The sequence below is a fragment of the Sander vitreus genome, chromosome 20, assembly GCF_031162955.1.
Source record: "Sander vitreus isolate 19-12246 chromosome 20, sanVit1, whole genome shotgun sequence".
Taxonomy (NCBI): domain Eukaryota; kingdom Metazoa; phylum Chordata; class Actinopteri; order Perciformes; family Percidae; genus Sander; species Sander vitreus.
The window spans coordinates 7,763,152-7,776,277 of record NC_135874.1 but is presented as its reverse complement, the minus strand read 5'-3'; the positions used below and the strand labels follow the sequence as shown (position 1 = coordinate 7,776,277).

The 13,126-nt window shown below is 39.7% G+C and overlaps 1 protein-coding gene across 2 annotated transcripts; it reads left to right on the top strand.

Moving 5' to 3' along the window:
* Nucleotides 1–257: 257 nt before the first annotated feature.
* On the top strand, nucleotides 258–13,079 carry ahi1 (Abelson helper integration site 1). Of its 2 annotated transcripts, XM_078277623.1 has the most exons (27): nucleotides 258–343; nucleotides 755–833; nucleotides 1,418–1,536; nucleotides 1,660–2,240; nucleotides 2,356–2,444; nucleotides 2,561–2,747; nucleotides 3,103–3,295; nucleotides 3,378–3,473; nucleotides 3,563–3,748; nucleotides 3,918–4,070; nucleotides 5,327–5,459; nucleotides 5,681–5,804; nucleotides 6,524–6,753; nucleotides 7,389–7,495; nucleotides 7,602–7,720; nucleotides 8,087–8,217; nucleotides 8,328–8,468; nucleotides 8,655–8,851; nucleotides 8,942–8,987; nucleotides 9,138–9,190; nucleotides 9,638–9,755; nucleotides 10,074–10,132; nucleotides 10,703–10,768; nucleotides 10,857–11,019; nucleotides 11,114–11,199; nucleotides 12,110–12,198; nucleotides 12,392–13,079. In XM_078277623.1, exons 2-27 carry the CDS (start codon nucleotides 824–826, stop codon nucleotides 12,570–12,572), a joined length of 3,657 nt encoding a protein of 1,218 aa, XP_078133749.1. In that variant the 5' UTR covers nucleotides 258–343; nucleotides 755–823; the 3' UTR covers nucleotides 12,573–13,079. The 2 variants fall into 2 exon arrangements, with proteins under 2 accessions (XP_078133749.1, XP_078133750.1); XM_078277624.1 differs by lacking the exon at nucleotides 12,110–12,198 and having other exon boundaries at nucleotides 12,392–12,480.
* The last annotated feature ends 47 nt before the right edge of the window (nucleotides 13,080–13,126 follow it).

Genomic DNA, 13,126 nt, shown 5'->3' with positions numbered 1-13,126 from the left:
TAAAAAGAAAAAAATCAATAAAATATTTTTTTACAGAGGAGGCTGTAACCCAATGAAATGTATTGTGTGTATATATATATATATTTGTAGCTGCGCCACGTAAATAATATGCATTTTAATAGTGGAAAGTAAACGTTTAAAGTTATGTTTTATTATATGTTATGTTATTTCCATGGTTAGGCTTGAGAGATTGCTTAAATCTCATTGGTGAATTTGTTGTTGTTGTCTGTACGTCACAAACATGGTCGCCACGCTCCGCCCTAACGTTCACCCCTGTTGTGGTTGACTTGGAAACCGTCGAAGCGTCGTTGGTGAAGTTGGAGGACAGCACAATCACTGCAGGGTAGATACGCGTAGTTACCCTTAGTGAACTCATATCAAGCTCTTGAATGCATCTGTGTGGAATATGGTTTGTTTTGAAGCTCAAACGGTTTGTTGAAGAAGCTAAATTGTACTGTACGAAACGTAGTGAGTTAACAACGCCACTTATGCTAGCTAACGTTAGCACATAGCAAGCTAACGTTACCTAGCGATTAGCGTTAGCTAACTAACTGTTGGCGTCTTACAAAAGTTGCTTTTCCTAAGATTGTTTTAGCCTCAGCCAAGCAGATAAAACCAAAAATACGATATGCTTGTTCCATTTTTTTTTCATCCACATTGCTAAACTAATTGTGCACGTTACAAACCAGCGTATGATGATCCAGCAGAGATTTTGTGTGCAAGCGGTAACGTTATCCCTGTTTTGTGTTTACAGGATGAACGATTTCCCCCCTGGATTACTCTTACTTTGCACTCACCATGAGAGACATAACGGTGCCTGAGGATGCCAGTAGGTGAGCTTCCTGCTGTCCCCTAACGTTAAACACACCAGTGGTAGAAGAAATAATCAAATCGTAGTAATACCACAGTGTGAAAATGCCCCGCCCTGCAATATAAATTGTAACGTCACAGAAGTAAACTTGAAGTATCAAAAGTGAAGGTTCTTATCATGCAGAGTATCTCCTTTTAAACTCTCATATTATTATATATATCATATTAGTAGATTATTCTTATTATGTATGCAGTGGAAGCAAGTAAGCATTTTAATGTTGTAGGCCTAGTTGATCGAGGTGGGTGGCTAATTTAAACTATTTTACACACTGTTGGGTAGTTTAATCTTTGTTGAAATTATTTTGTATGTATGTAAATAAATGTAGTGAATAAAAAAAACCATCTGAAATGTGGTCGAGTAGAAGTAAAATGGAAATACTTAAGCACAAATAAGTAAATAGTAGTAGTAGTAGTAGTAGTAGTAGTAGTAAATGCTCCCTTCACCACAGCAACACACACTTCTTTGATCACATAGATTTAGCTGATTGTCCACAGCCACTTTGCCCATTAATTATAGTGTAGTAATGACAGTGTAACCTTTTCACAGGTGAGAGTGAAGACCGGGCAAAGACCCGGGAAAGATTCAATGAAGTCTTCAAGAAATACTCAGATTCAGAGAAGAAAAAGTTGAAGAAGAAAAACACGGAAAGTCAGGAGACTATTGTGGTATGTGTTCTAAAAGTTTCAAATCACACCTGGCTCTTTAGTTAACCTCCTTCATCAACACTGCAAAGTTATGCAAACTGAAACTGACATTACTTTGCTCTCCCTTCCCCCTGTTTCTTTTAGCTTCAGAATCTAAAAAAGAATCTCAACCTTGAGAAGGACATAGAAGAGGATGAGACCATCCTCCAGAACACATATCACCCCGAACAGGGCAGCCCTCGCTACACTAAGAATAAACGAAGAGAGAAGGAAACATCGGAAAAGGTTAATATCAACAACAGTAGAGACCAAGAAGAGACTCAAACATCAAAAAGCAAGAGGAAAAGTAAGAGGGAGCTTCCCTCCCCCCCTGTACCTGAGGATACCACAGGTTACTTCCAGCAGGATGCGGATGCTTCCAATTCTGGGATTGCTTTAGAGCCAGATGATGTAGATGGTGGAAAGGAACCAAAGAGAAAAAGTAACAAGGGGAAAAGCAAAGGAGATACAGAGATCAAGGCAGAGAGTCAGGTGGAGGATGCAGGGGAAACGCTGCTGCATCAATACCAGCAGCAGATTGCACAGGAGGAGCAGAGCACTTTAAAGAAGATAAGCGCCAAGACTGAGGAAGACAGCGTTGTCTCCCAAAATGTTTCGCTAAATAATGATGTTGGAAAGAAGAAAAAGAAAAAGCTGAAATCACTCATGACACAGTCGGAAGTAGGGTGTGTATATCTACTAGTGTGATATAGATGTTTTTTTTACATTTAGTAATAACGCTACAGGCTACAGTTTTTAGCAGCATATTGAAGTAAGATACAATACTTTTTGGTCCACTAGGGATGAAGATGAAAATGCTGACCAGGATGCTGATGTGGACAATGAAACTGAATCCAAGGGAAAGAAAAAGAAGAAGAAGAAAAAACATGGTAACTGGATGTTAATTGTCAGGCACATTCATTGTCATGAAATCATTTAAAAATCCATTAAAAAGTCTGTACAATGTTGATGAATTTCATGTTTTTTTTTATTTCCAATTTTTCAGTTGTCAGAGAAGAGAGTGAAACTGAGGCAGAAGTACCACAGAAACCAACATTTGATGACAGCCTTGTGCTGGGAGTGTACATACACAGAACAGATCGCCTCAAGACTGACCTACTGATCTCACACCCCATGGTGAAGATACATGTTGTTGATGAAAGCACTGGACAATATGTGAAGAAAGAAGACTGGTGAGAAGGGACACTCTGAGACACATACATTACTGTAGTTTAGATCACTGTTTAATTCAGTGTTAAATTGTGTTTTTACATCAGTATTGGTTTGGTAACAATTGTGTTTCCATTGTCAGGTACATTCTTTCTTTGTAACTGTAACTTGTAACATTTGGACCATAGTTATTTGTGAGTGTAGGCATGCTCTACAGTCATGCTAACATGTCATTTCAAAGGGAGTAGAGGGTGGTAAAAACCTTTTTTTTGAATGAACATAATTTACTGCAAACTCCCTAACTGTATGGCTTCAGTTGTATGTATGTGTTGTATGTATTTGCTTGAAAATGAAATGTGTTTGTCTTGTTTTTCATAGCCATCGGCCAGTCTCCTCATTTTATGAGCAAGAGAGCGTTGACCACATTCTCCCCATCATGACTCAACCTTTTGACTTCAAGAAGAACAAATCCATCATCCCTGAGTGGCAGGAACAGATCATCTTCAATGAACGCTTCGGTTACTTTGTTCAACAAAATGATGAAAGCCCCAGAGTTATACTCCTCTTTGAAGTAAGAGACACTTTATTTCTACATAGTTGGCCAATTTCAATGTAGCTGTAAATAATTGTTCATATTTAAATGTTTCGTAAAGATCCTGGACTTCATAACCATGGAAGAAGCAAGAGCTAACGCTGATGTTGACAAGCATACACGAGGATTCAGAAAGATTGCATGGGCATTCCTCAAGGTGCTATATTTAACTCTGGTCATTTAGAATGAGTGTTTTTGAACTGTTGTTTTTAATACTCGTTTCACAATTTTACCTGTATCCTTTAGCTTGTCGGCACAAATGGTGTGCTGAATATCGACAGTAAACTTCGCCTCCAGCTCTTCTTCCCTCCACCGCGGGCGAAGAGACAAGCAAAAACAATTGAGGTGGTCGAGTGGTGGAGGAAGTACCCCCGAATCAAATACGCATCCACCCTTTATGTTACGGTGAAAGGCATTAAACTCCCTGAGCATGTAAGTTAGTTGTTGCTTTATAGCTGCTATTATTGTATTTTTATATTCAAATAGTTGACGTGTTACATATTAATAGTGATACTGTAGATAATGATGTTTTAGATATTCTGGTGTAAAGTCAAGCCACATGTGGATTCAGTAATGCGTTGGGATGGTTTTTGTTCTGCAGGTGGACCCCAGTATGCGGTCCATGATGGCACTGCAGGAGGAGAGGGGTAGCACCTCCTACAGTGACCTGCAGAATGAGGTCACCAAGAGAAGCCTGACACAGCATCTGGACAGCAAGCTGCCAGCATTGAGATGGAGCAGGCTGCCCGGACAGGTTGGTGGAATCAGGAATTATTATTTGATGTCAAAATAATATCTTTATCATTGCAAAATATAACTTGTAACAGTTTTAGCTACTCATTCTTATAAGCTGGTAAAAAAAAATGTTGTATAATATTCTCTGTTCAGCAGAATTATTACAAATCATTCTTGTGGATTGTTTAAATGCAATACATGATGTATAGGGGTGGTAGGGTTCATTGTATCAACAACACAGTTCAGTTCAGTTTCTGTGGTACTTCTGCCTCAGTTTTATTCACAAAAGTTAAAAGACAAGTACAATCATAAGACATAATGTAGATATGTGAAATGGGATACCCTGGTTAGCTATTTGAAGCTTGTGTATAGGGGCCCAGACACTAACAAATAATACACATTATAAATACTATCATATTGTTTGGATAAAAAAGGAACACGTATTATACGATAACGTTACAACCTACAAAAGAAACCCTAACCCTACGTAAGTGGTCCCAAGACATTTATTCCATCAGTCTAAGCATTGGTTAAATAGATAAGATGCAATAAACATACACATATAACAAGCGAGAATAGCAGTAGAAATAAAATAAAGATTTCAGAGTCACTAGTTTAGGAGTCCCCAGCTGTTTAGAGTATTCAAGCTTTAACATATTTTAGTAGTAGCTGTTGTCTTAGTCTCTTTTTGAAAGCAGACACAGACAAATACATTTTTATAGTGTTCTCATCCTCATTCCAGACCTGTGGCCCTCGGCAGACCACACTAAAGCTTGTGCATTTCAGTTTCCCATTTTTTACCCTTAATAAGATGCATTTTCCTTGTCTTATATGTACGCGAGGGAGAGTAGATTGGAATGAGGTCACAAAGTATGTCTTTAAAGCATATTTACAACATTATACATGCATTGTGAAATATATTACATTGAGCTAGCTTTAGAAGGCATTCAGACTTCAGAAGACACTCACATGCTTGTGTTTACATTAAAGCTGTTTCTGGTCACTGTGATCATTCCTCCTGTCCGTAGTGGCTGTGCAGCGATCCCTTCTTAATGTAATGTCAGTATACGAGACGGGAGACCAAATCCACCAGTCCTTGTTGGATGTAACATGACTATGATGTAAAGTTCAGCAGGCGCTAACATGAGGCTTTAGCACTGTATATATATATATATGGGCATGTCAGTGTTGTTTTAACACAGACTTGAGCAAATGTGAACCTATCCTTGAAACATAGTTGACTGCACAAGCCTGACCAGTGTTCCTCTGTTAAAGGTCTGTCGGATTCCTAACAAGTCCATGCTGACACTCCGTGGTGGTCATATTGGCTGCTTCACAGTGCTATTCTCTCATACCGGGACATTACTGGCCACTGCTTGTGCTGACAGAGATGCTTTTCCTGTAGTAGGTAAGCAACACTCATAGGCAACACCTTGTCTGTGTAAAAGTCCTCCTGGTGAGACTCCTCTTCACTCCTCAGCAGAAAGCTCCAGCTTATTAACTTGCTGTTTATACACAGTAGTCATAGCCAGCTCTGGGGATGAACTCAGGATTCTACAACTTCCAAGCATATACAAAAAATGAATAAATGCACTGGTAAAAAATGAACCCATTCATTTATTGTTTCAGTGTATGAGATTCCCTCTGGCAAGGTTTTGGCTGACTTCAGTGGCCATCTCAAAATAGTCTATGATCTGTGCTGGTCCAGAGACGATCGGAGCCTTTTGTCTGCCTCCTCTGATGGAACTGTCAAGTAAGTTTATGTTTGTTAGATGAAAAAAATAACTGATCAGGAGTGAGTGAAAGAGTTGGTGTCACAGTGAGGTGTCACTGCAAAAGAAAACGACACATACAATATTAAATTAAGTTAACTGTTCACACAATACAGCAACATGAGCTATTTAATTCAGCAGGATGCGTGATTTGCTCTTACCAGTGTATCGCCGTGTGTATTTTGTCCATAGCAAATCCTCTCCAATCAGTCCCAAAACGTCCCAGTTAGAGAGTAAATGCAGTAAACATATTCTTTGTAAACAATAAACAATCATTCCCCTAAAGAACCAAGCAGGCCTGCTTTATTGCACAGTCCAAATTTTCTTTAAAACTTGCCTTTTTCAGCACCTAGCTTGCTAGCTCGAACTTCGAAGGTTGTTTTTGGGATTTTGAGAACGTCAACACAGATAGCAGAAGCGGAGGGGCAAAGCCTGACGTCCGGAGCATGGCAGACTTGATCCTAGAAATGTACTTCTGTTGATCCAGACTAGAATTGCTGTAATAACTGTTGTAACTGCCATAGCACCTCTAGGAGGAGTAAGTACCCTTCTGAGTAGGTCACTATGTCTTTATGTTACCAGTGAGACAGCATGTTTTGGGCTGTTGTGATTGTATGACTGAGTATTATTTAAAGAACAGACTTTATTTGCACAAACGAGTTGTTTGCATTATTTAATTTTTCTTGCCCTCCTCCCTCAGAGAGTGGAACGTGGAGAGGCTTCAAGGAACGGCCCAGAAGGTGCTCCCTCATCCATCCTTTGTGTACTGTGCTAAGTACCACCCCACCGCCCAGAACCTGGTGGTAACCGGGGGCTACGACTCTCTGATACGAGTGTGGAGGCTTGATGTCGGTGATGTGAATGGCCAGCTGCTGCAGGAGTTTGAGGGTCACAACAGTTTCATCAACTCAGTTTGTTTTGACTCTGAAGGTATTGTGTTTTCATAAATTGGCGACCTGTCCATGTTGTGTGCCACCCAGTGCATGCAGGGATTGGCCCACATGCACAAGTTAAGAATGAATGTGAAGAATTATTCCCCTGAAGTGAATGATGGTGTTTATGAATAATGTTACATAAAATAGCGCTGTAATGAGCCTTGATTAAAGCCTTTACACACAAACTTACATATGGCTTGCCTTAGCTGTTGAATTATTTTCTTTGTTATGTCAATTGACCACCAAGATGGATTTTAATATACAGTTCATAGTCATAAACCAAAGTCCACATGCAGAGGAAGGGGAAACTGCACTCAGTAACTTCTGAGGACCTGAGAGATCCTCCAGTACTAAGCTCATATAAAAGATAAACATACACACATACAGACACCCCTTGAAACCACTGGAACTGGAACACTGTGTATGTGAGCATGCCTGTGTGCATTTCAGTACATTTCTGAGGGACATTATATTAAGTATTTATACTATTACTGTCTATTGTAAAGCAAATTGTGGCGCTCTCTGTGTTTATGAAATGTGACGGTTGGCTTCTTTTGTAAGGAAATGAAGAATGTTCTACTTGTGCTTTCTCATAACTGATGCTCCTTTCGTTGTATTTGTTGTAATTAGGAAGGAGAATGTTCTCTGCAGACAATAAAGGCCTAATCCTTGTGTGGAAAACTACAGTAAATGACAGCAAGCGGCATCCGCCATGTCATCGCTGGTGTATAGAGAAGGTACAGGAGATGATATTGTACATACAGTATACTTTAGATTTGTCCTCTTGTGCAAAGAAAGTAAATTGTAAAGAAATGTGAATTTCTGCTCTTTTTGTCTTGGCAGAAATTAGATGAGAGTGACCTCAGAGGTGTCCCCATCAACATGCTGCAGCTCCATCCAAACGGGCGGTGCCTGCTCATCCATGCCAAAGACAGTGTCTTGAGGATGATGGACTTGAGAATGTAAATAAGAGGAGAAATAACCTAAAAAGAACCATCTGTAACTACAGGAAACAGTGACCTCTGTTCTGATTTTTGAATGTCGCTGAAGTTTTTGGGGTTTGCTGTATAGCCACTTCAGTTACCCAGTGCTAAAATGCAGACAAAATAAGCTGATGTCTTAAGTCTCGCTTCGAACCATAGTCACTGTTTCTCAAAATTACAGATAGGACTTTTCACTCAGGGGAATGTATCATCAAAAGAAATGTATGAAACCCATTGTGTTGCCCAGAAAATAATTCTTGTTATAGTCCAAAAACATACATATTCTTTGTTTAAACTTAAAATATCCACGATCCATCTTTTCAACAATGTATCTGCCCCTTTCAGCCTGGCTGTGAAGAAGTACACCGGAGCCACAAACTACAGAGAGAGGATTTATAGCACTTTCACGCCGTGTGGGAATTTAATCTTCTCTGGTAGCGAAGATGGGATGGCATATGTCTGGAATACTGACACAGGTGAGAATCATTTATTTCCTTCATTTATTTCGTTTTATCGTTTATTTTTCTGTCAGTTTTAAAAGTATTCTGCACAGTGGCTCCATCTGTCAGTTGTTCTGTCTTCTCAGGTGACCAAGTTGCAGTCTACTCTGAGCTTGGCTACCCCACTGCTCTCCACAGCGTGTCATTCCACCCTCACGAAAACATGGTTGCTTTCAGCGCCTTCGGTCAGAGCCAGCCTGTCCACGTGTACCTCTACGATCGCAGAGGTTTGTTTGCTCTTTTTTTTTTGTGTGTGTGTGTGTGTGGATGCAGCCCCTGAATCGCTAATTAACTGTGCTCACTTTGTTTTCAGATCTGGATGTTATTTTAGTCAGCTGAGCTATTTGATTCCGTTGATACATACATGCGTTCAAATACAAACTGAGCTTAGACTATCATGCTGTATCACACAGTTTCCCAGCTGGAGGTTCACAATATAAAAGCTGCGAGCAGATCCATATCTACAGACACCAGAACCATCAGAAACACACCTGACCCACCAGCGTTACAGGACAGGATGTCTGCTGCTTCAGCCATGGATCAGTTTGCACAAGCAACAAGACTTGCATTGAAAATGCAGTGTGTTAAGGAGCAACTGGATTCAGTGCTTGTAAATATCTTCTTTTACTCTGAAATAAGTATATAGAGAAACAGAGAAATCCAATATACACCAAAACTCACTTTCTCAAATCATTTTTAGGAACCACATCTGAGGTCTTCAACTTCTGGATACATGTATAAGCAAGGTACTGTGTGTGTTTCAGATTTGAACTGTTGTGGAGTTTTATATAATGGACATGGTGTGCTGCATTTCATCTTGATTGACATGTTTTTGCAACACTGTTGTCCCTTTATTTACATGGACAATATTCTGCTTTTGTGTGCTTGGTTTGCAGACAAAATGGGCCGTTCTCACACAGGGAGGAGCTTCACAATAGATTCTGGCACAGTGAGTTTATGATTAGTACTCCTTTGTAAAGGTGATGTAACCTGTCGAGCCTTTTACACCAACATTGATTTTGTCCTCTGTGATCTCTTTCTAAACCTCTTTATATACAGTCTATGGTCTGAACCAGCTTGTTCTTGGGTTTTCGTCTCAAGTGCTGAGAAAGGAACACACCACAGAAACAAGTCTAGAAAGTTATACACTGTGTATTTTTTTAATGATTAACTCAAATCTTGATTAGCACAGCATTACAGAAGTGCATTTGTTTACCCAGCTAATTCTGCTGGCTGCAATAATGTATTGTGTATTATCTTTAAAGTTTTATTTAATCTTGGCCTTAAATTGCATTAGGAGACCTGAGCAGGTCTATCTGAAATAGTTATTAAATTACTGCTGTTTGGAAATGAAATAAATTGCTAGACAACTCATGTCAAGCTTTTTTCTTTTCAGACGGGATTAAATGCTTCGTTACCACCTCCGTCTCTCCTGTCGCCGCACTCCAAGCTGCAGCTCTCTGGTTCTCTAGCGGAGCAGCTTATTCCTCAGGCAGCTCTGAGCACCCATAACCGTGAGTGGCTTGTTACACTTAATCACAGTTATTAGTCTTTAACCAATGAATGGCTTTACTGCCACTCTGTGAGGTTAAATATTTTTCCAAGATTATAGCTGCATAAAGTATAGCATGCAGTGACCAAGACCAAATGCTTCCAGCATTGTGGTCTAGAGTCTCCTGAAGCATGTACACCATACACAGAGACAAAGATGGACCGCTTGTGCTTTTTACTTGTGTACGTAAGTGATTTCTGTAAACACAAATCACTGGATTGTGCTACAGTCCAAGGTTAAATATTTATCTTTAATTTTGCCTTTTTTCTTGTAATTTCAGGCGGGTTCAGTCCAGTCGGTCAGCGTCTAAAAGGAGCGTCATCTTTCAGGCTACAGACGGTAAGGCTGTTAACAGTGTATTTCTTCTAGTAATACTTTTAGTGACGTGTCTTTTTGTTTTTTTCTTTGTCAACCAAATCTTAACCACACATTACTGCACGATTAGTCAACTGCTAACGGGGTCCGTATATATGTAAATATCATATGTCCACTAGTCTGGATCAACGGAAGTACATTTCCAGGATAATTGCCTAAAAGGGGTGTCCCTCACCTTTATTTAAATTTAAATAGCTTACGTTACTGTATTGTGTGAACAGTTAACTTCATTTAATATTGTATGTGGCGGGTTTTTTTTGCGGGGTGCAAATGTTCCACCAAAACAAGTTTCTTTCCCGAGACTATTTTGCAGATCCACCGTCGCTTCATCCGGAGCTTAGTGCCACCCAAGACGATTGTGATTGGTTTATACAATATACAACCCACATCATTTTTTTTCTTCTATCCTAGAATGTTTGTGGTGTGTAGCCAGACCTTACTCCACAGCGCTGTGGAGATAGGTCTGGCAATGCGAGACTATATGTCCACTAAAGTTGCTACTACAGGACTAAAAATGTTCTTTTTCTCCATCAGAGCCTTCCAGACCACATTTCTTCAGGCATCAGTGTGGAAACAGATTCTGTCCCCGTTCAACAAGTAGTAAGTATCCACTCCAGCTGCAAGATCAGGCGCATGCAACTTTTCCCCTCTCACATTCAACCCCTCCACCTCTGTGTTCCTCTTCCAGGTGGTCTCTCTCTATGACTACAGAGCTAATCGGTCTGATGAACTGACCATATGGCGCGGTGATGTCATCCAAGTGCTGTATAAAGACAATGACAACTGGTGGTTTGGGCGTCTGGCCAATGGGCAGCAAGGATATTTTCTAGCTTCTTATGTAGCAGATCAGGGTAAGTGAATTGAATGTCTTGTGATACACCTAGTGGATAATGTATATGAAACGTCCAAATGTGGTGCAATATGCTGAGTTATTTTATATTGTAGGAGATTTCAATGAAGAGGTGACTCAGTCTGTAGAGGCACATGCAGCCCTGTCTGAGGGGACTGTTGAGAGGTCAACACCAACCAGGGTAAGGAGACAGGATAATACAGTGGCGTCTGTCCTGGATTATCATTACCAGTAATGAATATTGGCTAAAAGGTGAAACGGTGTGGCAGAGGAATACATTTCTTGCACTCCATATGCATGTCTTCTCTTGCTTGTGTCTATGGTGCCTATTTTTCTGTTTGTTAAAGTGATACTCCTTAATCTTTATTTTGACCATCAAACATCCTTGTTCACAATTCACCGCTAAAGCACCGCTGTGCCAAAGTACAGCCTCACAGAGCTTTGCATGGCTGCATGGCTGTAGACTCTTGTGTCTTTTTCTCCCTTTATGTTTGGATTTTCGTGTTTATTAATGTCACCTGCAAATACTTTAAGGACGTGCATGTGCCTCCTCCTGATGATTGCCTGAGCTACAGTGGAATTCTGATTCTGACAAGTTTTCACGACAAAAGTCAATTCTCGCACACACGTATCACCTCTGCATTGAATTATTTAAAAGGAGATGATGTTTCTGTCACAAGGACCCCTTCTCCAGGCCTTGAGAATTGACTTTTTCTTTGCAATTGAATCCTCAGGGGAATCGATTCCCTGCACCATGGAGACAAAGCAAGTGGTGTCCGTGTTGTCTTCAACTCAATGTGTCATATCATCCATAAATACATGTCAATGGTCATTATCAATCAATCCATTTTGTTTTTATTCTGTGACAAATACAACGTTCATCACGCTCAGCTTGAAACAGTCTTATTTTGTCGAAACTATGTCAAATCATCAGCCACTAATCAGCTTACAGTGGGTGAGTGAAATACTTGGGGATTTTGGGAAAAGTATCACTTAAATGTATACTTTTTAGTGCATTATGATTGGGGTCTAGATTTAAGATGGGTTTATTTTATTTTATTTGATCTCTTCTCCTTCCTTACCTTTCCAAGGTATCTGCTGCAATTAGTTCTTCTGGGGAACTGAGGTTTCTTTCTGAGCCGAATCTTTCTGACACAGAACCTGAGTTGACTGATGCCAGGTGAGAAGCTCGCTGTGCTTAAATCCTCCTGACTACATTCACAGGGTCATGGTTACTGAACACTGCATGAGGCTCCAAGTGTTGGTTTTCTTAAACAAAATTAGACAAGACAACAGGGGTTTATAATAACTGACATGTCATATTACGGTTTCGAAATACCGAATACTGATTGTAAATGATGGTTTTCCCGCAGAGCTAGAAGGAAAAAGAAGGTGAAAAAGCCAGGAGTCCCCGCATCTTCATCTCGAGCCACATTTTCAGACGCAGATGCTGCCGAGTCGCTGAGCACCAGGAGGAGAGGCAGATCCACAGACAGACCTCTCCCCACGAGACCGACGGGCCGGGCTAATGGTGCCTTCGAGCCCGATACATAAACTTAGGACACATTGATTGTTTTCAAGCTAGAGTGCTTTCAACGTTTTTTTTGTTTTTGTTTTTTTTTCATACAAATGCATTTTTGTAATGGCAGTAAACTCTACAGGTTTATTTTATTTTTTTATATATATTTGAACAGTCAATATGTCCTGTATTGTACTTAATACAGATTGATCAATGAAATGTAAAGATTTGTCCACGAAAACAATTGTCTTGAATTGTGCAGTTTTAGGGATATTTATTGGCGTAAGCATGAATTGACTTGTGTATGTGTACATTTTTACTGATGCTATACCTAGAAAACTAAATTTCTATAATATTGTAGTTTTATTTTCTTAGCCTGTAAGAGATAAACAAAGTTTGTATATGCCACTTCTTCACAACTATATAAAAATACAGATTATTAATTTCCAAATGTTTTGTTAATCTCTTTCTATAAATCATATGTAAAGTCAAACTTTTGATATCTAAAGTGTTTAAATAAATATGCTTAAGGGCTATTTTGATTATGTATGGTATGCGTTTCATTTTTGGAACGGACCTGAAACGATGC

What these genes read in the sequence shown, in the direction of transcription:
- ahi1 (XM_078277623.1), top strand. An exon ending in AGTTTGTTTTGACTCTGAAG is followed by an intron (nt 6,754 to 7,388) that starts GTATTGTGTTTT and finishes TGTTGTAATTAG; the next exon opens with GAAGGAGAATGTTCTCTGCA. An exon ending in AGGATGATGGACTTGAGAAT is followed by an intron (nt 7,721 to 8,086) that starts GTAAATAAGAGG and finishes TGCCCCTTTCAG; the next exon opens with CCTGGCTGTGAAGAAGTACA.